The 23633-nt window shown below is 55.1% G+C and overlaps 1 protein-coding gene across 1 annotated transcript in view; it reads left to right on the top strand.

Annotated features, from left to right (window-relative positions):
- LOC116952297 (uncharacterized) overlaps positions 1–21260 on the top strand; it is a 35152-nt gene extending 13892 nt beyond the window's left edge. The window contains 26 exon segments of the mRNA XM_076071947.1: positions 482–494; positions 497–615; positions 1198–1317; positions 2460–2599; positions 3760–3853; positions 4666–4794; positions 5233–5319; positions 6053–6230; positions 6780–6852; positions 7183–7378; positions 7825–7979; positions 8914–9070; positions 9549–9614; positions 10229–10537; positions 11609–11749; positions 11991–12261; positions 12755–12903; positions 13150–13308; positions 14093–14140; positions 15133–15366; positions 15766–15999; positions 16199–16430; positions 16810–16973; positions 17406–17504; positions 18638–18774; positions 19966–21260. Of these exon segments, the coding sequence (XP_075928062.1) occupies positions 482–494; positions 497–615; positions 1198–1317; positions 2460–2599; positions 3760–3853; positions 4666–4794; positions 5233–5319; positions 6053–6230; positions 6780–6852; positions 7183–7378; positions 7825–7979; positions 8914–9070; positions 9549–9614; positions 10229–10537; positions 11609–11749; positions 11991–12261; positions 12755–12903; positions 13150–13308; positions 14093–14140; positions 15133–15366; positions 15766–15999; positions 16199–16430; positions 16810–16973; positions 17406–17504; positions 18638–18774; positions 19966–20130 (3869 nt within the window). The 3' untranslated portion in view covers positions 20131–21260.
- The last annotated feature ends 2373 nt before the right edge of the window (positions 21261–23633 follow it).

A 23633-nucleotide genomic window follows, 5' to 3' on the forward strand; every position in this document is an offset into this window, starting at 1 on the left:
AACATCGGCTCTAGGAGACAAAGGCAGCCACACATGGTGTGGGCACAACACCCTTCGTGTTTATAATTGGTGCTTGCTAATGAGAACTTTCTCTGTTGTGAGGTCGTACGTGTGTGTGCTCGGTGGTTCGTGCATTCGGTTGTTTGTGTGTAGTTGGCATATGTGCTGGTGCAATGGGTAGTGTAGTAGTCGGCATGCATGTTTGTGTCTTGATGGGGTGGCCATTGTGTAGTTGTGGACGTGTGTGAATGTGCCTCTGTGCGTGTATCAGCCAGTCATCACAGTCGATCAACCCACGGCACCTGGGGTCTGGTCCCGTATTATTGTTGGTTTGTGGTGGGTGCCGTGAGCGTTCGACACTTCACTTGGCCTCAAAGTGAACATACCCTGGCACAAGCGCTGTGGCGACATCACCGCCACTTGGTGGCGAATGGCGGTTGTCGCTGCTGCTGCTGCTGCGTGCGTGTGTGTACGCCTGCAGATTCTGCGTGTGGACGGTGCAGGTGCCGGCAGGCAAGTCGATCGTGCTCACGTTCACGCGGTTTGACCTGGAGCCGCACGTGAGCTGCGAGCTCGACCACCTTGCGGTGTACACGGACATCGACGTCTACTCGGGTACCCCCCCCCTTCTCCCCCCCCCACGCTCGTCAAACCGCTTTGCGCTGCGAAATTCCCTCGTCGATGACTGCCTGTGCTCGGCAAATGCTCGGGAATGTACTGAATAATGCTGCTAGTGAACGTCCTACGTGATAAGCCGCTTTGTCGAGCTATCATTTGTGGGCAAGGTTGCTTCTGACAAATAAGTTAAATCCTTGGTGGGCTTTACCTGGAAAGATACAAACATTGTTTAGTTTAATTTGTATTTTATTAAGTGTTTTGTTCCATTTAAAGCTTTCGTGACTGCAATGATTCATCTTCTTTGGTTCTTTCGGTAAAGGCCTTCATCAGGCCGCTTGTGTTTGTGGCCGAAACGTCCGAAACGTCGTGAGAATATTATTGTGTTATTTTATTTTATCAATTTATTATTTTATTCTCATTCTACGTGACTTTACCGAAAGAACCAAAGAAGATGTTTTGTTTGCCTTCCCTATACTTTGCACTCCTATCGCTCATCGGGGGATTCCTCCAGTATAAATATTCTGATTCTGAATGTTGGTGGCCGCGCGTGTGTGTGGCCGCGCGTGTGTGCACTCGCAGGCCGCTTCTGTGGAACGTCGCTGCCAGTACCCATCGTGATCCACTCCAACCAGACGACCCTCAAGTTCGTCTCGGACAAGAGCACGGGCGGGAGAGGCTTCTCTCTGCGCTTCGCAGCCGGCGACCCCTAGTTCCCTGCCGTGTGAGCGCGAGGGGGGAGGGGGCAAGGCAGCAGATGTGGCACGGCTGTGTGGGGCCAGTCATGGGCTAAGTAAAAATCTGAATATTTGGACGAATCCGATGAGCTGTCAAACTCTTTCACAGATGTCGAATAGGGGCGGCTAAGAACGTTACAAGGGAAAACATACTAAAGCATGATAGTAGTGCAAAGTACAAGTCGTTTGCATTTGAATCCTCTTAAGAGTGGCTCTTTCATAGCCTGTACGGAAGAAGTGGTCGGAAAATCACGGCTAATGTTGGGAACGGTCCTTAGAATTTACACGTGAAATCGCTGGACATGTGCAGACTTGTGGGGGTTATTTTACCATACTTCACGCTGGTCTGTGCGAGTTGGAGAAGGTGATGGGGGGGGGGCATAGAAGTACAGTACAGCAGTTGATTTTTCTGTGTTCCCTAGTGATGCCCACCACAACGGCCCATCCTCTAACACGCCTGTTAAATGCACGTCGGCCACCCGTCCTCGCTCTATCCAGGCTCAACCCTGCTTAACATCTAAGATCTGCTCTGATTGGCTGTGTTCCCAGTGATTCGGTCATGAGCACGCGCCGAGAGGGCCTTTGCTGCAGAGGCGGAGAGATGCAGTCTGCTCGTGTGCAGGTGTTCGGATTGTTGCATTGCCCAGACCGTCAGGATGGTTCTAGGCTTGGGGGGGGGGGAGGGTGGGAGGCCTTCATCCAACAGTGGCTAGATCGTGACTGACGATGATGCTTGTCCTTGGCGTAAGTTTACATTGGCGGTGTGCGTGGTGTGCGCCGGTGGGGAGCGGCAGTGCAAGCGGTTAGCGTGCTGCGCTACGAACCCGAGTTCCGTTCATGGCCACCCCATCAATTTGCATACCCGGTGCGGTGTGTAAACATCGCCGCTGGGGGAGACAAAGGTGGCCGGGCGTGGTGACTGTCCAACCCCCGCCCCCCCCCCCCCCCTTGTGATCCGGTGCGGGCCTTCGTAGCTGCTCGCCTATAACGGCAGCCTGTTAAAGGGCGATACGGGGGTGGGTGTGTGTGTGTGGTGGGGGGATCCTTTGTCTCTGTCTTCGTGTGCCGGTCGTCATCCCTCGGTGGCACGGCGCGCTGCGAGAGAAGTCTCCGGCTGCGGTAGCCTCGCCGTGCTGCGGCGCGAGGGGGAGCTGCAGTCCCTGAACTACCCCCGCGGACGCCCGGCCGCCGCCGCGGGGGTCACCTGCCGCTGGCTGCTCCACGCCCCTCGTGGGAAGCGCCTCCAGGTGCGTGGCTCCCCGGCAATCCCCTGGTGGCGGTGGGCACGCAGTTGGGGAGAAGGAGGGGGGGGGGTGTTTTTGTGTTACTACAACAACGGGCTCATTTATGTTGCTATGTTTACGCGATCTAACCCCCCCCACCCCCCACCCAAAAAGAAACCTGTGTGGATGATATTGGTTGCGGAAGGCTTGCTATGTGTTTAGTCTAACAAAATACGTTATTTAGATGAGTTGTGAAGCGTTTTCACAGATGTCCCAGTAAGGGAGGCGCACGGGTTGAGATCGTTATAACAATAAACCATTACAAACGTACGATAGGAGTTAAAAGTATAGCCAAGGTAAACAAATTGCTTAAATATGCAAATAAAACGAAACAATTTTTATTTTACTACTGAGCTGCTTTATAGTTTTTTCAGAAGCGACCTGCCTACCACAATGACAGCTTGACGATGAAAGTGGCTTATCACGTGGTATATTTATATAGCAGCCAAAATACTCTGAATCTATGTTGATTCTAAAATATTGAGGGGGGATGGGGGGGGGAAACAGGAGGTCCCGGAGGGAAAAAAAACACCCCACTACTGGGAAGAGACCTGCACACTCTGTATACAGCAGGCGTAAAAAAAATCAGCCGAACCCACAACCTCCTGTAAACCAAGCGAGGTAGTTGACACTCCGCCGTGGCGCCTTGTGTGCCTCCCCAGCAAGGAGGCAGAGATCTGGGTTCGATTCCTGACTCGGGCCCCTTGTGTGGAGCTTGTAAGGTCTTTCCCTCTGCTGCATGAGCTTTCCTTCAGGTTCTCTCTGGTTGCCTCTCCTAGCTTAACAAACAATAAAAAACGGTGTAACCGGTATTGGCCAAAACTTCCAAATGCTGAAAAATTACCTGCAAAATTACTCCATTGAGATTGCACAGCAGCAAGATTGACCCCCCCCCCCACCAAGCTGCTAAAAACGTGGCAGGACCCTCCCGAATAGGGGAGGAGACTCATCGAGAATTGAAGAAAAATGTTTGCATGGTTTTTGGGTTCTACTTTGTTGCCAGTTGTACGTGCAGAGCATGGCTCAATCTGGGTGGGGGGGGGGGGGGCGCGGTTGGATGGACACGGTGGCACGTGAACGATAACAAAATCCACCGTCCCTAACAAATATACCGTGCTCCACAGCTTCGCTTCACCGACTTTGAGCTGGGCTCGAGCCCCAACTGCACGGACGACTACGTCGCCATCTACGGCGACGTGGAACGCACGCTTAAACTCGGTGAGTTTGTGTGGGGGGCGCGCGCGCGCGTGTTTGCCAGTGTGCTTCGCCAAGGGGGCGAGACCCCCCCCCCCGTTTGGAGGGGGGGGACGGCAGGATGTGGGTAGAAGTGACGCTGTGGATGCTTCTGGGTAACGTGTTCGGTACGGAAAGGGCAGAGTTTCTCTCTTGCGAGCTGTGGAGCGGAGGCTGGGGGGGGGAGGGGGTGGTGTGTGGGGATCCAGGGCACACGGAAGGTTCGCTTGACGCACGGCGAGGGGAGGGTGCGACGATTGGGCTTCCCGGCTCGGGTTTAAAATCCGCGTTTTTGATACCGTTGCACGCTGAATTACATTTCTGAAGTAAGCTCAATAGCGGGCAACAACAAAGTTGCCCTGCGTGTGTTTCCTTTGTGCTCGGAGTCTGGCTTCGAGATGTTTACATGGCTGGTATCCAGTTTTGAGGTTGGGACTATGCCCTTGATATTAGCGTTCACCACCCAACGCCAAATGCTCGTCAGCTGTCGTATCTCCATGCCTCCATCAGCTCCCCCTGTTCTCTTGTTTTCTGCTGCCGGTGTGCAGTGCCAGATTGAGCTAGTGCAGGGGCCTGTAGCATATGTTATCTTTTTTTAAACACAAATTGAAACGCTTTTTTTTACTTGTATAGTAAAGTAATTGTGTTTTTATTTGCTATACAGACAGATAATACGACAAATCGCTAACCTTACGCAGTCGTTCATCAATGTTGAAGGCAGTATAGTACTATAGTCATAGAGCAAGTGCAGAATCCCTGTCACCGCCCCCCCCTTGTGTTCCCCCTGCACTTCGCAGCCCAATTGTGTGGGGCTGGGCTCCCGTCGCCTGTGTTGAGCCCCGGGGAGACGATGAGCGTGGTGTTCGCGTCCGACCACGAGAGCTCCCTCAGAGGCTTCAAGGCCACGTTCTCGTTCCTCGCGCCAGGTGCGTCCCCGCCGCTCGCCCCCCCCCCCGCCGCTCCCCCCGCCGCTCCCCCCCCGCCGCTCCCCCCCTCCCCCCTGTTTCTCACCACGTCGCTCCTGTGGCAGTTGTCTAAAAACTCTGAATTTAGTTTCTGTCAGGGGCCCCGTGGTGTTTAGCGGAGTCTACAACTTGTTTGCTCTCTGCTATGAAGTGGCGGCACCGTTGTCTGACGTTCCACCCGTGTAGCTTTCCCGCTTCGGAGCAAAATTATTTCGGTCATCGGTAAGAAACTCGTGACGCAAAGTATTTCACCGGACCTCGTAGACGCCAATGCCCCCTGTTGCTACGTGCACACGTGTGTGAGTGAATGCTGTGGTGTTTACAAGCGTGCACTCGTGCCCCAACGTGTGCCTGTGTGGATAAGCGATTGTCTCTCCCCCCCCCCCCCCCCCCCACTAGAAGAGGCTGCTGCTGCAGTGGCAGAAGCGAGCGTGGACTCTGCGTCACCGACACCGCCCTTGCCTACGCTCCGCCCTGTGCCTCTCGGTACCGCAGACCCACAACCTCAGACTCTCTCGCTCGCAGACACGCGCACACCAGCGGCGATGCGTGCTCCCCTCCGGAGACACCCAAGTGCTCGTTGTGTGAGCCTGCACATCTCAGAATTAAATTGAGAATTTGTAATTCTCCTCGAGGAATCCGATGAGCTGTCAAGCTCTGCTTCACAGATGTCCAGTAGGGGTGGGTTGGCAAGTCAAGTAGGGGTGGGTAATCTTGGGGAGGCCCTCGTCCAGCAGTGCATTTCCACAAAGGGTTGTATGCGTCAAGGAGCACAAACCATCACGTGAACTCCGCGGCTTATGGCTAACCATTGAAACAAAAAATGGTTACTGCATCGCGCCCTTTCAGATGCGCTTCTGCGGCCGTCTGGAATGCTCTTCCTTCCAATGTTAGGAAGCCACTGGGGCTATGCACTTTTAAATCGTCTAAATTAAAAAACTCATTCCTTTTAGAACTGCTTTTTGTGCTTAGTTTGTCGTCCGTTCTCCCCGCACCTCCGATTATCGCGGTCGGGCTACGTACGGTGCAAAAGAAGTTTCAACCGTGTGTGTGCGTGTGTGTGCGCCTCCATTCCCACCACCCACACCGCCAGTGGTGCGGTGTGTGGCACGCCTCTACACATTGCGGCGTTGGTGACGTTGCAAACCGTGGTGTGTGTGTGTGCGTGTGTGTGCGTGCGTGCGTTCGTACCTCCACCCCCCACCCCCGTACCGGCCAGAGTCGTGCGGCGTGGCCCCCGTGTCGCCGCGCGCGTCGGCGCGCGTGCTCGGCGGCGAGGAGGTGCGGCCCAACTCGTGGCCGTGGACGGCGAGCCTGCGCCTGCTGGGCGACCACGCGTGCGGCGCCGTGCTCGTCCACCCCCAGTGGCTACTCACGGCCGCCCACTGCTTCCGAAAGTAACGACCGCTGCGCGGGTGGGGCGGTGGGTGGGGCGGGAGAGACGTGGAGGAGGGGTGAAAGCGCGGTTGTGTTCGTGGCGACGTGTGGGGTGGGAGAACATGGGGGGGGGGGTTTTTAACGCTGTGTATTTGGAGTTTGCATTTCTGCGTGGATTTTTATTGCCTCCCCCGGGGTCCTCCGGGTTTTCTCTCCACATTTTGGAACCATGCATTGAGATTAGATGGTATTGATGCTATCGTTTGTGGCCATTATAGGACATCTAATTCCTCCTATCTAAATAAATATTCTGATTCTAGCAAATGGGGGGGGGGGGGCGGGGAGGCGCATAGCAGTGGGTGTGGAATGGCGTGTGGGTTGAGCAGGGCCATTGCTCATGCCACGTTGTGCGTGCCTCTCCCATGGGGGGGGGGGGTGGGGGGGGGGCCTTGATCTCTCTGAGCTTAACTCCCGAGTTTCTTAATGCGCCGCTGTGGTTACAAGTAGGGGGTGCTCGTTTAATTAATGGTGCGTCTGGGCACATTGTTGCGTGGTTTTTTTTTGTGCAGCGTGCGTTACCCCCTGTACTGGGAGGCATTGCTGGGAGATCACGACCGAACCCAGCAGGAGCCTACGGAGCAGGTGTCCGGGGGGGGGGGGAGTGCGCACGTGCAATCTTACAAATACTACCGCACCCAACCTCGCCCTCTGTTGTGTGTGTTTTAAAATCCTCTACATACTCACCCCCGTTCCTCTACCCCTATCATCTTGCTCTACTTCCCCGCCCCCCTGCACTCTCTCTCTCTCTCTGCTCTGACATGCACATGCATTAGAGGAGCAGTGGTGGGTGTATTGATTAGTGCACTACACCAACAGCCCTTGCCTGACTAGTCTCTGTGTACGACTCTAGGTAGGTAGGTGGGGTGGTGGGGGAGTGGGATGTTTCTCTCGTGGCTTTTGTCCGCGTGAAAGACACGCAGGGTGTCTCTGGTCCTGTGCCACGAGCGCTACAACGAAACCACGGCGGACTACGACGTGGCGCTGGTGCGCCTGGCGTCGCCGGCACGGCTGGGCGACGCCGTGCGGCTCGCGTGTCTTCCGGAGGCGGCGCGGGACGTGGCGCCGTCGTCCGTGTGCGTCGTCACGGGCTGGGGCGCGCTTGTCCAAGGTAGCCCGCGCGGGTTTAGTTCGTGAGTGCTTTCCAGCGGAGGTTTTGATGGTTTGGCTCGAGTTCGCAACCTTCCAGCTTCCTGGAGCCCGCACGCAGTTCAGTACGGACTGCTTCGTGACGGCGGCAGCGATGCACTCGCGTGCAGTCGCGGCTCTTGAAATCTTCAGTTTTGTACCGATTTCGATAAAAATAGCTCGTTGTTTTTTGGTTTCCGACTCCTGATGGCACTGCGCCGTATGCTTTTTAGGTGGCCAACACCGCGCCCGGCCGCCTTTGTCTCCGCAAGTGACGATGTTTACACGCGCTCATCCAGCCGCCTCGAACGTATCTTTATCATTGCCGAGTCGAACGGCACCGAGGGTCCAACACCGTGGAAACGACTTCCCTGTTCCCATCCTCCCTTCCCCACCACCCCTGGCTGTGCCCCCCCCCCCCGCGCCTAGACGGGGAGCCGGCCGAGCGGCTCCAGCAGCTGCAGGTCCCCGTGCTGGACTCGGCGCTGTGCGAGAGGGAACATTACCCGCGCCATCCTGGCGGCATCTCCGCCCGCATGCTGTGCGCGGGGTTCCCGTCCAGCAGCAACAAGGACACGTGCCAGGTGCGCGCTCGCATGAAGACAAATATAATTCCCCCTCCCCCCCTTTGTAGCCCTTTGACGGACTGTTGGGGCAAGTACTGTTCGCGGGCACCGAATGAAGGCTGGCACGTCGCACCCTCGTGGTGCTGTGCAATGCTTCACGGCACCCCACGCCCGGCCGCTTTTGTCTCCTGAGTGACGTTGTTTACACACACACACACACACGTGCGTACACGCAAAGAGGTGCAAACGTGTTTTGTGTGCACGTACTACAAATGCGTGCGTGCATGTGTGCAAGCACGTGTTTGCTTCTATCACGACAATACGGTTTAGTCGTGCCGATTGCGAGCACCTGTTAAGAATCGGCGGTGCACTTCATGTGGTCGTGCGGCTGGAACAAAGCCTGGCAATCTCTCTCCCCCTCCGTTCCGCTGATGACATGCGGTACCTGCCCCCCCCCGTCTCGAACGACTGCCCTCCACACACTCTGCTCCAGCAATCAAGGCGTTCCATTGAAGCCCCCCCCCCCCCCATTCAACATTTGCTCGGTGAGACATCGCTCCATCTCCTCTACTCCTACAGCCTGGAACTCCCATCCCCCTGCAGTCTGTGCTGTCGACTCCCTGCGTCTGTTCAGAGACCTCTTTCTTGCCTATCGCCTACATGGGCATGTGCAGACTATAACTAAAATGTCCTTTATCTAAACGTTCAATTGATGTGAACACGAGCAAAACGAAATCCAAAAGCTCGGACGGACAACACCCAAACAGACCCCCCCCCCATCTCTCGCCCACATGGGAGGAACTCTGTTCTCGCTAATAAACAGGACCCCAAAGCGTTACAGAATCCATGCGCGGCTCTGCTACTCGGCTCATTTGTTCGTGTACCTTGCACCAAATGAAGCTCCTCGCTTGTCCTCCCTCCCCCCCCGCCGGGGTGTGACTGGCTGGCGCAGGGCGACTCTGGCGGGCCGCTGGTCTGCTCCTTGACCAACGGCTCCATGGCCGTGTTCGGGCTGACGAGCTGGGGCGAGGACTGCGGCAAGCAGGGCCGTCCCGGCGTGTACACGCGCGTCGCAAGCCTCCTGCCCTGGATACAAGCGGCGCTGAGCCGTGAGGGCACCACCCCCCCCCCACCCCTTCCCCCATTGCTCGCCATAAAACTTACAACCAAACTTTTATTATTTTACCAGGTAAGGCCCCAGAAGTATATTAGCTCTTTTTTTTTCAGAAGCGAACTGGCAATCGCTAATGATAGCCGCTCAACGAAGTGGCTTGTCGTCATCGTATGGGTATTTATAGCAGCAGCCAAATATTCTAAACGGCAATTTCTACAGACTCGTAGACACCCACAGAGCTTTACACCACAGTGGCCAGTTGGCAGCAGTGGCCCGGCCGTTAGAACAAATACTGTGCCATGAACCCGGCAACTCCGGGTTCATTACGGTTAACACCAGTGGCGAGTGGGTGACATCTGAACCGGTCCTTCTGCCCATTGTACAGCCCTGTGATCAACGCTGACAAACAAGCCCTGTGAACAACGTTGCTGAACAGCCCCGCTTGTGATATCTTCACTCTCATTGCCTTTCAGCTCCTCCCACGGCTCCTGCCCCAGCTCTCGTCCGCAAGTATAAAGCCGGTCGACCCCACAAAATGGGTACGCGTTTGTAGAACGTCCCTTGGGTGGCTTAAACACGTGTGCCCTGGGACACGTGTGTGTGTGTGATGGGGAGCGGTAGCGCAGCGCTTAGTGCCGCTGCGCTACGAACCCGGAGACCCGAGTTCGATTCCTGCTCACGGCCAACACCAGTGGCGATTATCTGAACAGGTCCTGGGCCTTCCGCTAGGTCGACTCAGCCTCAAATGAGTACCTGGTGCGGTGTGTAGACATCACCACAAGGGAGACAAAGGCGGCCGGGCGTGGTGCTGGCCACCCCACCCCCTCGTGTGCCGTGCTGGCCTTCATAGGTGCTCGCTAGCAGCACTTGCTCCATCAGTCTGATCAAGCTATACGGGGGGGGATCTTTGTCTTTTGATGGGGGTGGCCCCAATCTCCCGATAATATCCTGGGATTCCTTGGTGCGGCTTGTCCCTTGCAATCATCTTTGGTGCAGAGTGTATCGAGGTGGAGAGGATTTAAGAAACCTACCACCGATCGTTTCAGTTTCCTCGCCGAACGATTTGAGCTGGTGACCTGTGGATTTCCGGGCACGCGTTTGCGGGGGGCCCTGTGCAAACTTTTGACGGTCTCTCGCTGCGCGCATGCGACAGCGTGGGACTGCTCGGGCGTTGCGCAGGTGGCGGTGGCGCCGTCGACGGAGGGGCAGCTGTCATCGCCCGGCTACCCGGACTCGTACCCGGGCGGCCGCAGCTGCAGCTGGCTCCTGCGTGCGGGACCAGACCCTAACCCCCCGGAGGTTGGCACGGCGTCGCCACCGCTCTCTGTGGCGCCACCGGCAGCGGCGCGCGGCACCGCTCTGCAACTGGTGCTGGAAGACCTGTCCCTGTACAACTCGACGGGCTGTGCGCAGGATGCGCTGGAGTTGTACGATGGGAACTCGCTTGCCGCTCCGCTCCTGGGTGGGTGGGTGGGGGGGGGGGGGGGGCACACTGTTGTGCGCTTAAAGAAAAAAATCTATGGGGGGTGGGGGACGAATTCGAATTTATGAAAGATCACTAGGCTTTTTACGATTTACAAAAATAATACAGGTGTTAAGTTGCTCCAACACCAAATGGACACCTTTTGCAAGGCAATCGCGTCTGGATTAACTATTCGTGCGCTGTGGTAAAACATGCAAACAAACGTGCTTTGAATAATGTACTACACGTTGTCTTTGAAACTGATTGGCCTACACCAGAGACAGCAACCTCCTTTTTTATGGCCTTGTCCTCACCAGATTGACAAAATCCGAACAGCGCAAAGGCAATGCAAATATCAAAGCATTAACAGCTCTGGTTGAGCAGCTGTACGAATGGGATACATTTTTTTTTCCCAACAAAATATTTCGTCTTTCCTATATTTCATCCCAACTTCTATTGGTGTTGTGTCAAGTGACCAGAGTGATCCATTCAGATATCCCACAGCAGTGCAGCACTGAGTGTTTAATAATGAGAATACTGTAATGATTTAGTGCTTTTGGTGTCCGTGCCATTTGTTGATGCACAGGCTACCGCCAAAGGTGCTATGTTTCACAGACGGCTGTGGTGTTTTGTGAAGAATTGCTCGCACAAACGGATCCCGCGCAGCTACCTGTACGAACCCAGTCCTGGGCCCCTCCCCTAGGTTGTCTCCGCCTCAAGCAGCACTTGCACCACCAGCCAGTAATGAGCTATGCCTTGCATATAGGTGTCTGTCAATGTGTGTGTGCGCATAGCTGTAGGTATCCGTCAGGGTGTGTGTCATTCAGCCTTAATGAGTACCTTGCACGATGTATACACATCAACACTGGGGAGACGAAGGTGGCCGGGCGTGGTGCTGGCCACCCACCCACCCAGTCGTGTGCCACGCGCCAGCTTTCATAGCTGCTCGCTTAACAGCACTTGCCCCCCAAACATTCTTGTTAAAGGCTACATGGGACGGGGGGGTGTGTGGGGTTGAGGATCTTTTGTCTTTGTTCTTGCCACCTCGTGGGTGTCGTCGCCATGGCGCAGGCCGGTTCTGTGGGCTCCTGTCGCGACCGCTGCTGGTGCGCAGCTCTGGACCGCGAGTTCTTCTTCACTTCCGCTCCGGGCCACTGCCTCTGTCGTCCAACCGTGGCTTTGCAATCAAATACCTGGCGGTGCAAATGCCAGGTACCTTTTTTTTTCTTCCCCCGACGTGAGAAAAGCTGTCTCGTTTTTGGTGTTTTTTTAACAACGTACGAGGCTCTAATGCGGGGGGTTCAACCTCATTACTTTTTTTATCATTTTCATAAGAACGAAAAGTGATCCCACATTTGCCGCTTCCGAAGCGGTGTAGCCTTGAACCCTTGCCAATTAATGACTTGGAAGGCCACCTTGAGTTTGGTTCATTTAACCTCGTGGCAATTTTCAGGACCTCCAGTGCAGCTGCTGGATGGGATGGTGCCGCCAACCTCCAACTCCACTCTGGTCGTCTCGGCATCGCATGGCCCAGCGGCCCCCACCGCCTCCGCGGCCCCCACGTCCCCCCCCGTCTCCCCTATTCCTCCACGACGACCTCCTCCACTCTACCACCGTCCCTCCGAGGTAGCCGCCAGCCCCCAGTGCGGCGATCTGGTGCTTGAGCAACCCGCGGGGACGATCTCTTCTCCCGCCTTCCCGTGGCCCTACCCGCCACACGTACGGTGAGTTGTCGCGCTTGAGGCGGCTCCACGCCTGAGCAAATCGGTCGCTCTCAACTTTGTTGCGTGCAACGGCGTTCTTTGCCGTGTGAACGTCTCTGCAACCAGTTGCGAGCGGTCGGGCAAACCGGGTTGCATACAAGCAATTTTTCGCGACGTATTTCATCACGTGCACAATCAAGCTATGATTGGTCGTTAAAATCCTGATTTGGGGGGTGGGGGCGGTGGAGCTAACTGGGAAAAGGGGTGTGGGGTGTTACATATTTATTGTTCAACTACTTGCTCAACTGTGGACAAAGCAGTTACAGGCGAATGTTGTGCAATTTGGGAGTGATTTTGTCGTAAACTTCTCGCGCCGGCGTGGACCTCAGGCCCTTCTCGCGGCCCCCCCCTCCCCCGCTGCGACGCGTCGTTCAGCGGGAGCTCCAGAGCTCCGTGTCCCATGCACAGCTGACCCTTCTCGCTGCCCCCACCCCCGTGTGTTCACTCTCATCAGATGCTCGTGGCGAGTGGTGGCCCCCAACTCTGCGCTAATCCGCCTGGACTTCGCGAGCTTCTCGACGCGCGTGAGCTCCGCCGGCGACTGCACGGACTCGCTCTCCGTCTACGAGCTCAACGCCACCGCCGACACGCGCTCCCTCGTAGGTCCGTCCCTCGTGCTGGCGTCCGCCGTCACATCCTCGGATGAGTATCCGCTGGCACGGGTGGTGGGCCAGCCCGGCATGGTGCTGCCCCCCCCCCCCCCCCAACCCTCTCGTATTCCGTGCCAGCCTTCGTAGGTGCTCGCCCTAACAGCACTTTACCCCCAACGGTCTGTTTAGGCTACACGGGGGGATCTGTGTCTTTGTGCGTGTTTCCCTACATGTGAACGTGCCGCCTGCATACGTACAGCACACCTGTGCGGTCAAACGCTGCCCCCACCACTGAAGACGGGTCACGACATCGCGTTGGAATTTGTGGCGGGAGGTCCGGGGAAGCCAGGGGAGCTGAGAGGTTTTGCTGATGACCTGGGATTCAACTTGACCTATGCATTTCAAGAGCCAATTGCAGGTAAGACCACCCCCACTCACCCGCACCTCTCCGCCACCTTGTGCACTGTCACCTGAGGGTTATGGGAGATTTCACTGGCAGGACCAAGCCCCTCCCCCACTTCTTGATGTGTGAATTAGTTTGTTTTGCACATCTTGCTGGCGATGAGCCCAGCGGTTTTCACACTGGACTTTGATCTGGGTTATCGCAATTTGATTTCCACCCATCTCATTTTGATTTCCAGCCACAGCTACCATCGACGTAATATCTAAACTGGTCCAGCCACCCCCCCCCCTCCTTTTTAACTAACCCCCACTAACCAGCACGGTGAAGTATGGTCAAACAAACGCCATGACCGACAACCTTGTGAGGGATGGCCCTCAGCAGTCATTTGACAAAGGGCGGTGAATAAATAATGATTTATTTATGAAGTGTGGTTTTGTGGATCGACTTGCATTTGCTGTAGAATTGTGGAATTTCTTACACCGCAGGCTCAGGGCTACAGCTCCCTCTCTATTGGAGAGGCACTGTTTAGTGGTCGACAAACATTGGTATCCACCGTATTCAGGTCGCCCTTGTCGTGTACACGTGCTTATGTGGGTATTAAGTGGTTACAACTGGTCCTGGGCCCGTCCCCTAGGTCCGACTCTGCTTTTAAATGAGTACCTGGTGCTGTGCGGAGTCGTGTGGCGCTGCCAACAACCAAGGAGCGTCTCGTGTGCCATGCCGGCTTTTAAAAGACGCTCGCTAACAGAATATGTTCGGTCTGGTAGAGGCTACACGATGGATATTTTTGTTCATGCAGAATTACCCAGTGTGCCAAGTGGCAGCCCATCTGCTCCTGGAGAAACGGGTGAGTGACGTTCACCATTGGCAAGGCTCTCGCCCTGCGTGTGAGCTGCTCGCAAAACGACTCGCTAGCTCATCCATAACAATGCCCTCTGTATCGTCGTTCACACACACACTCTTGCCAGGTTTTCCAATTCACGTATACATTAATAAACAAATGTGTTCATCCTTAGAAAGCACTGTATATTCTACTTTAAAATATAATTAAAAAATGAGGTTTTCTAATAGGATTCATGACACAGCAAATACGTTTTCAGTTTAATCGGGCTGCACGTGAATTCTTACACGGTCACCGTTACAATCGGGGCACGGCCGCAGAAACGACGTGTACATCATGGACACGCGCGACGTCAGTCGAACACGAGAAACAACTCCTCATTTCGAAAAACAGAACGTTACCCGACTTGACCAATTAATTGTGAATCGCAATACGCCGTGTGTGTGTGTTCCCATTGCGCGTGGCTGACCGATGGCCAAGGTGCGATTGCAATCGTGAAGGTCAGAAGGTTGAGAGGACGCCCTCTACTGGCAGTTCCAAGCTTATAAATAGACGAGCGGTAGACAAAGGGGCAGTCCCACTGAACTGTGATGCTAGTGGTTGGAGGCCCCAGGCTGCTCTATGTAAGCAGGACTCAATTTCTCACTTCTGGAGTGCTGGTCCCGCCGGCTTGGAGTAAGAGCTTACCAGCGTGTAAGGTACCAACCACTACAAGAGCATCAAGGAATGGCTATCCATAACCCTTTATTATTGTTATATCTTGATGTGAAGCTTTCGTGACTGCAGGAATCCATACTCTTTGGTTCTTTTGGTAAAGTCACGTAGGTATAAAATAATGTATTATCCTGTGAGAACTACGTACCATGAGGACAAGGAGAGCTGGATGGATGTGGCGTTGCCAAACTTTCCCAGAATAACATTTTGAACTGTTTTGGCTGAAATTTGGAGCTGCTGACGTTTTAACCCCCCCCCCCCTCCCTGCACCTCCACTCCACCAGCAGGCTGCCTGGCGCTTGAGGTGGTGCGCGCGGGCCCCGCGGGGGGCTTCGTGTCGTCGCCGGCGTACCCGCAAGCATACGGTGCGGGCCTACAGTGCACGTGGACGCTCTACTCGGTGTCAGGCGCTCCGCTCCGCGTGCACGTCCTCGACGTGGACCTGGAGACGAGCCCCGGGTGCGCGTGGGACGCGCTGAGCCTGCACGACGGGCCCGACGTTAGGGCGCCCCTCCTAGGTGAGTTGCAGCAGCGATGGTGAGGGCGTGTCCCCCCCCTCCCCTCCCTCTCCTAGGTTAACATCTCGCCACGGGGGGCCATGTTAAATACCTCGCCTGGTATGCAGGATCTCGTGGGTACAATCCCGACCCTGACGCCTGCTGTATGTTTGAAGTTTGTCTCCTTGTGATAGCATATTTTTCTCAGTGTTTTTTCCTCTACATTTAGCGAAATTTCCACATGACGAGCCACTTCGTTGACCTAATCATTGTGGCCAGGTCGCTTCTGCAAGAGCCATGTAGCTCGGTGGGCCTTACCTGGTAAAATAAAAAAATTGAGTGGCGGCGATGATGAGGGGGCAGCCCCTCCTAAGTGAGAATGGCGGTTCTCGCCGTCATTGTGCGTGCGTACGCTCGTAGGTTTGTTCTGCTCGCAGAGCCCCCCCACGTCCGTCGTCTCTTCGGGGCCGCTCCTCACCGTCGCCTTCCACTCGGACTTCGCACTTGGGGGCCGCGGCTTCCGCTTGCGCTTCGAGGCGGGCGACGCACTCGAGGCCCTCCCCAGCGTCCCACCCGGCAGCAGCCCCGCACCGCCGACCCCTGTCCTCGGCAGGGCAGCCGTGGGCGGTGGACGACGCCTCCTCGGTGCCACCGGTCAGTGCCTGCTGCCAGCCGGATCGACACCGCTCCTCGTGAACCTGGCCAAGCAACATCCGTGTCTCCCCCCCCCCCCCCCCCGTTTGTCCTGCATCTTGCCCCTCGTGTCTCCTCCCGACATCCCCCCCCCCTCTTGTATTCTCCCTCGCGTCCACACGTCTCGAACGTCCACCCCCCGCCCCGTGGTGCCGCACAGCGTCGTGCGGGGCGCCCGTGACCCGCGGCCTGCACGGGACTGCGGCGGCCGGCAGCGCTCGCGTCCTGGTGGACCCCGTGCTGGGGCTGTCGCGCGTCGTCGGCGGAACGGAGGCGGCGCAGCGCGCGTGGCCCTGGCAGGGCAGCGTGCAGTACGGGCAAAGAGGTCACTACTGCGGCGCCACCCTCATCCACCCCCACTGGGCCATCACGGCCGCGCACTGCGGTGTCAGGTGACCGCTCATGCGCAACCGAGCAGTCCTGGTTTTGCCGGGACAGTCCCAGTTTGTAAAAATCGGAATTATTGTCCTTAATTGTCAGGTGTTCTGGATTTCAGGCTTCAACGCGCATGCAATGAGCTAAAAATGTGCAACTGCTTGAGCATAGTGTGCGGAGTTGTCCGAGTGAGCAGGGCCTGAGCAGCAGGCGGGGCCAATGACGGGGCTAGCGGTTGAGTGTGGTGTGGCTGTGTGAAAGTGGGCAGGGCTGACGGAAGGGAGTTGCCCAGCCCCCGTCCGTGTGTCCTGGTTGAGCCTCCCCAAAAGCTGGTAGCTTTTACTTAATGGGGGGGGGGGGAACTATGCTACGTGTTGTCTTTTTGCGCGTGGCCAGCGCTGCCTCCGACACACTGGTCCTGGGCCTAAACGACCTGCGGGAGCGTGGAGGGGACGGGCAGCGGCTGCAGGTGGCGCGTGTCATCACCCACCCGGGTTACGGGGGGATGCCCCCCCAAAACGATCTGGCGCTGCTGCAGCTTGCAACACCCGCTCACATCGGTACGCCCTCCTCCTCTTCCTTCCATCACACCTGAGGTCAAAGGGCATCTCCCCCCCCCCCCCCCCCGAATACAAACCACCACTACTAAGCAGTGAGGTTTGTACCCATACACGAATAACTGCTGTGTTAACTCTCGATCATCTGCAGGTTGCAAATGAAGGACTGGTTTGGATACCGCATGCCAAGTGATGTTAGCCATGGCCGGTAATCAAACTCTTTAATCGCCAGGTTGAGAGTGCAGTTCAAAGCGCAGTACTGCAGCAACTAGCAGGGAGACGAAGCTGGCCCATTCAGAGTCGTCCACATCGCCCCTTCATATACGCCCCTGGGCACCCTTGATAGGTGCGTGTTTTATATAACGATGCTTGTTTTCTGGAAGTGTGTAGGACTAAATGGGTTTGCCAATCCTTGTTTTTTTTTGTTGTGCGCAGGTCCCAGTGTGATGGCTGTGTGCCTGCCCAAGGCTGGAGAGGAGTTCGAGGAGGGGAAGATGTGTGTGACGACGGGATGGGGGTCCACAGACCCATTCGGTGGGTGGGGATTTTCATTCCATCATCATTGGGATCCTTGGATGGCAAGTGTGGGAGTTGTATTGTGACAGTCAGTCATCAGCAGCCATGGATTTATCTCCTACTGGATGAATGCCTCCCCGAGCCATCCGCTATCCCTCCATCGTCGACACAATAATCCATGTGGCACCGGAGCACGAGCCGAGTTCATCGCTTTCCACCTTCTGCGATGAATCCCTTCTAGCGACGTGTCCTGACCCAGGTAGGGTCCGCGTCCTTTTCTCAAGTCGATGTACTGTGCGCGTTCTCCGATCCACGTGGGTTCCCCTTTGTGGTTGCCTCAACGTAATTGCAAGCAGTTACATCTCCTTGGTGTTTCTTTGCGCTGTGTTCAACCCGTGCTCCGTGTCCTCCATCAATGGCCGTGCACGTCTAGCAACACTTCAGGCTTCACCGCTGTCCCGGAGTGCAACTTGGGGAAAAAATGAGCCAATCCTTACCGCTGCCCAGCTGAGGTTAAAAGCTTTTCCGCATTGGCTCTGCCGGTCCTCGTGCAACGGGCGGGCGCGGAGGGAGTGGGCGCACGATAACACTCGTGAAGGTGATCGTGCATATGAAGTAAGTTGGAGTGTGAAGTTGTGTTGCTATCCAAGGACTTGCTCAACAGAAAACCTGCCCAAAGGGGGTTGCTGGTTCCCCCCAACAGTCTCTATCAGAGCCCCGTGTCTCCTTGCAGCCTATATACATAGTGGGGAGTGGTGATGCTAGCAGTTACCTCAAACGGTCCTGGTCCTCCCCTAGGTCAACGCGGCCTCAAATTAGTACCTGGTGCCATGAGTAAACATCTCCACTAAGGGAGACGAAGGCGACCGAGTGGTACTGGCCACCCCCCCCCCCCCCCACCCCTTGGTGCTGTTCACGCTTACAGCACTTGCCCCAACAGTCTGGTAAGACTATACGGGGGATATTTGTCTTGTGTAAATCAAGTGCCTGCGCGTCTGGTGCAAGCAACTGCCACTGCTGTTCTCGCTAATGAACAGGACCCCAAAGCGTTACAGAATCCATGCGCGGCTCTGCTACTCGGCTCGTTTGTTCATGTACCTTGCACCAAATGAAACTCCTCGCTTGTCCCCCCCCTCCCCTCACCTCTGCAGACGAGGTGTACCCTGACCAGCTGCAGCAGGCCACGCTGCCCCTCATCGGCACCGAAGAGTGCGGGAAGCGCTGGGGGCTCGAGGCGGTGACGGCCGAGAATGTGTGCGCGGGCGCGGCGGGGGCGTCCTCGTGCTTGGTGCGTGCCGAGGGGGGGCGGCGGCGGCGGCGTCGCGCGTCAGGGCTAGGGTTTGAGTTTACCTGGCGCTTGAATTACAGCAGCGTCTTTTCTCCGATGCTCTTTAAACTCTTTTATTTTATTTTACCAGGTGAGGGCTCACGGAGCTGCTTCATATAAGCTGTTTTTTTTTACAAGCGACATGGTTATCACAAATGATAGATGAACAAAGTGGCTTATCGTGTGGAAATTTATAGCGGTCAAATACTCTAAATGCACGTTGATTCTAAATGTGGTGGGGAAAAACCAGAAGATCCGGATAATAAATCCACGCGACCAAGGGGAAGAGACGTGCATACTCCAAAATGTCCAGCAGACGTCAGGGTCGGGATCGAACTGACCTCCTGTAATACCAGGCGAGGTAGTTAACATCTCCTCGCCACCGTGGTGCGCATCTCACTTGGCACGAGGCCACCCTAGAAATGATGCCCACGGGAAAGTTATATACCCTACAGTTGTGTGGTTCTGTGTGCTTGCGTACTCTGGGCCACCCATCCCCCTCCCCCCCTCGTATGCCGTGCTGGCCTTCGTAGGTGCTCCGTTAAGGGCACTTGCCACGAAAGTATGTTTATGTTATATAGGGGATCTTTGTCTTTCTGTACTCTCGTACCCCCTTCCAAACACATCAGGGCCCCGTGCTGGTGCGGGGCCCTGATGGTGTTCTGACGGATTTGCCCACTTTCTATTTTCCGAGCCAGAAACGAACCGTGAAGCTAGCGAGACATCTGAAATCGGACGTTGGACCAAGCAGTGCCCAGAGGAGGGGTGGAGGGCGTTAGTCGAATGTTTCATTTCGTGTGACGTCGGCAATCCAGGAGCACGTCTGCAGTGGAAAAACAACCTGGTGCCACTTGAGTTAGGCCAGGCTGGCCCAACTGTAGGATGGAATGTAGGTCTTTGTCATCGCTGTTCTGAAAGGGCACTTGTGTTCATCTAACAAAAACACGTGTGTGTGCATCTGCTAGTCATCTCTCAGTCAACCCTTGGCACCTGGGGTCTGCCCTACGACCTGCCAGCAGGTGTTTGACACTTCACGTGGCCTAAAAATGCACACAGCCTGGCACAAGCGCTGGAGTGATGTCACCGCCACTTAGTGACGTATGGCGGTCGTGGTTGTGTGTGTGCATTCCCCCCTCCACTATTCCCGTGTAGGGTGACTCGGGGGGACCGCTGGTGTGCCACCGCGGCGGGTTGCACGTGCTGGTGGGCGTCGTGAGCTGGGGCAGCGAGACGTGCCAGCCCAACGTGCCGTCCGTCTACACCAACATCGCCAGCCACACCTTGTGGATCGCTGAGATGACGGGAGGTGTCGTGTGAGCGGGGCTTCGGTGGTGTATCCCGCCACCTCCCACCCCCCCCTGCCTGTACTCCGTTTGGATGTTTACCCAACAGAGCTTCGCTTCTGGTTTGGAAGCACCTGTGGAATGACAGGCAGCAGTAGCAGCTCGACAGCAACCCAAGCAATTTGTGAACTTCTAGCAACCCTTGCAGCTTGGCCTATCGCATTCTGGCAACAGTTTACACCTTTGCGACATTTTAGCAACCCTTACGGATATCCTATCACATTGCAGCAGTCATTGTGTAGCAGTTTTGCATATTTGCAGGCAACTTCTCAATGCGTTTATTTGTAATTGTAATTTTTTTGTGATGTGGGGGGGGAGAATCTGTCTGTTTCCACTAAGGTGGCGTTCTGCGTTTTATCAGTGTATTCTCACAGCTGCTATGCGGTTGACCTTAATTTGGCACGTGTGGTTTGATAATGAATAGTGTGGATTGTTTTTCAAGAAACTTGTATACTTGGTACTCGGCTAAAATCAATTACTCTGCTCTTGTTGCGATTTTATTTTCGCTTCTGTTCAGTAGTTGCCATCGGGCAGGTATTGGACGGTCATTTGCAAGCCACACCAGTGATTGGGGCCTGTGAATCTGTCGGGAAAGAGGGGGCTCAACTATTTTCTGACTTGTGTTGAGCACAGGTCCCGCCCGAGGACCCGCAGCATGCTCCTTTGTGATCTCTGGCTCTGTCAACTGAATATGAAAATAAATTCTCATTTATTTATTAACCCTCCTTCAAACAGGGTCGGGGCAAGCAGCAGCTAGAGCAAGCTGCTTGCCGTTTCTTGTGGGGGCCCCTTTGGTTTAGAGCAGAGAATGTGGGGTCATGTGTCCTGGCTTTTAGGGGCCTTGTTTCCCCCCCTCCCCCTCTGCTGTCTCTGCCTTTCAGCAGTGGTGGTGTTTTAATGACAATGACAGTTAATGTACGATTGTGGTTTTGGCATGAGGGAATTTCCAAGTTACCTTTTGCCTAGGTCTGTAACCCAATTATATTTGATCTCGCTGGGGTGCACCTCTTAGTGTCCTGGAAAGGGGACGGGGGTGGGATACACGATTTTGAGAAGCTACTTAACCCTCGTGCAATAAAAAATATATATTTGTCTGTTGTACAATATGTGCGTGTGGTTCTTTTTTGCCTTCATTGGCCACATTGTGTTTGCGAGTTGGTGGAAGTGGCACAGGGCCTGTTTTGGGCACCAGGCCAGCACTTTGAGGATGTGGAGATTTGTGGCTGCTGATGACTCGTATAGGCACTGATCTGCAACTTGCAAATGCGTGGTTCATACCATCGGATAACAGCTGCTGTTGACGAAAATACGGTGGGTTATGGTTGAATGCGCCAACAGCCGTACCCGGGTCATATCTCAGATTGATTTTGCAGTGAAGTGTGCTAACCACTGTGCCACCACTCCGTTTAAAATAATTCGGCCCCAGTAGTCTAACACTTTTTTTGGGGGGCGGGGGGGGGTCTTTAGTTGTGGTGAGCGGTAGTGGGTTAAGCTCTGCTCTCTGCACCAGGTGACTTGGATGTAATGTCTGGCCATGTATGGTGGTGGTGAATGGTATATGTCCGAGCCTTACCTGGGCCTCCCTTAGGTTGATTTGGCCTTCAAAGAGCACCTAATATTCGCACGTTGGCACGGGTCCATTTCATGGCTAGGGGATTACTGATGTGGGCCAGCTCGCCGAGCCGTGAGATTACCGGTGAGTGCACCACAGCGAGTGGGTAAATAAAATAACGGCGTGTCGGATATCGTGCATCTGGGCGATATGGAGCATAACGCCGGAAACCCACACGGTCAGAGGCGCATTTTTTTATCCATTGATAACGTTGATCTGGCTTTAAGATTGCGATGTATGGAAGGTTTCGGGGTGGATTGGGAACGTTAATCTTGATGTGGTTTCACCCACGGGAGTTTGGGCCCTGTGAAAATTACTCTTTACCCCCCCCCCCCCCCACCAAAGACGGCGCTGAACAGGATGTTTATTTTCAATTAGCAGTGTCACGCAGAAATTAAAAGGTGGCCATCTGCAAAGGACTGAGATGAGACGGAGATACCCTCGATGGTGCTTGGGGGGAGGGGGAATGGGAACACCGCGATGTGTTTGCGCGTCAATCGTTAGGGCATTGGACGGGGATGGAAGCGGCCGTAAGAAATGTTGTGGCGAGGAGAGCGCATGGCAAGGAGCGATGCCCGCTCGAGGACCTGGTCGTGTGACGGAGGCCAAGTGAACTTGATTGGAGAGAAGACCGTTTATACGTATAACGGTGTATAATGACAACGGCGCTGATTTAAAACATGCATATACGTATAGCGCAGCCAAACTATGTGCAGTATAATAAACTTGATGTAATGGCAGCAATGCAAATTGTGCATTGCAATATTTTTTTGGTAAATGTGCAGAAAAGATCATTGCTGTGAAACGGCAATAATAGTAAACTATATTATTGGTGAGCGGGGGGGGGGGGGGCATTTCCAGTCCTTGTAACTCACATTGACCAGGATGGTGAAGTATGGTCAAACCACCAATGGCTGATGTGGGGAGGCATACATAAGTGGATTTGAAAAGAGCCGTGTAAATATGTTCGTGTAACAATCAATCGGTCATAGAAATATGTAAATACGTGGGAATTTAAAACAAGTCTCGTATCTCCAGGAACACACTGCAGGAAACCCCGTTGCAATGATTTGCATGCACAGGAGCTTGAGGAAATGTGTGGAGCTGCACAAACGGCCCAACCAGTAACGAGCCGAGTGACTTTCATGCCCAGTGTTATTTTTGCGGCGTTATTGTATGCAGCCCAATAGCGCGAGTCGGAGCGGGGGGGATATAGGGGGGCTAAGCCCCCCCCCCCCCACGTTGTTGAAGGTTAGGTCCCCCGTGATAATTTCTTCCGCTTTAATACAGTATTTTTATGGTAAACTTTTTTCGCACCGTACGTAGCAGACCGTGCTCGTCGAATGTGCGGGGGGGGGGAAGGACAACATGAGTGTAATTCAGGGATGGGCGTCTCGTCAAATCCTGAAATGCACAAGAGACGCCGCAGCATTGTGCTTATGCACGTGCACAGCCTTTTGTTGTTAACACGCTAGTGGCAGAGAGCCCTCCCCACGCCGTGCCAGGTCACGGCGTGGGGGGGGGGGTTATTCCCCTCCGTACTGCACCACGCTGGCGGCCGCTTGAAGGCGGAGGGCAAAGTGCCGTGACAACGTCGGAGCGCACCGGACGGGGTAGCAATGCCCTGCTGTTCTCTGGTGCCCACCGTGTAGCCCTGCAGCCCTGCCACGCCTGTTCGCGCAGCCGCGGTCACGCATCCCGACCACTGAGTGCAGCTAAGCGCACGCGGGGTTCGGCTTTTGAGTTCTTGATGAGATGGGGTGCGTATGTGAGATCGGGGCGTATGTGTGCTGTCGCCACTACACTGCTCTCGCTCTTTCGTTATCGTACACAGGTGTGCGGTGTGGTATGTTTTCTGCCTGTCG

Source organism: Petromyzon marinus, chromosome 3 (assembly GCF_048934315.1).
Source record: "Petromyzon marinus isolate PM22_M1 ecotype Great Lakes invasive population chromosome 3, UKy_Petmar_22M1.pri1.0, whole genome shotgun sequence".
Classification (NCBI taxonomy): Eukaryota; Metazoa; Chordata; class Hyperoartia; order Petromyzontiformes; family Petromyzontidae; genus Petromyzon; species Petromyzon marinus.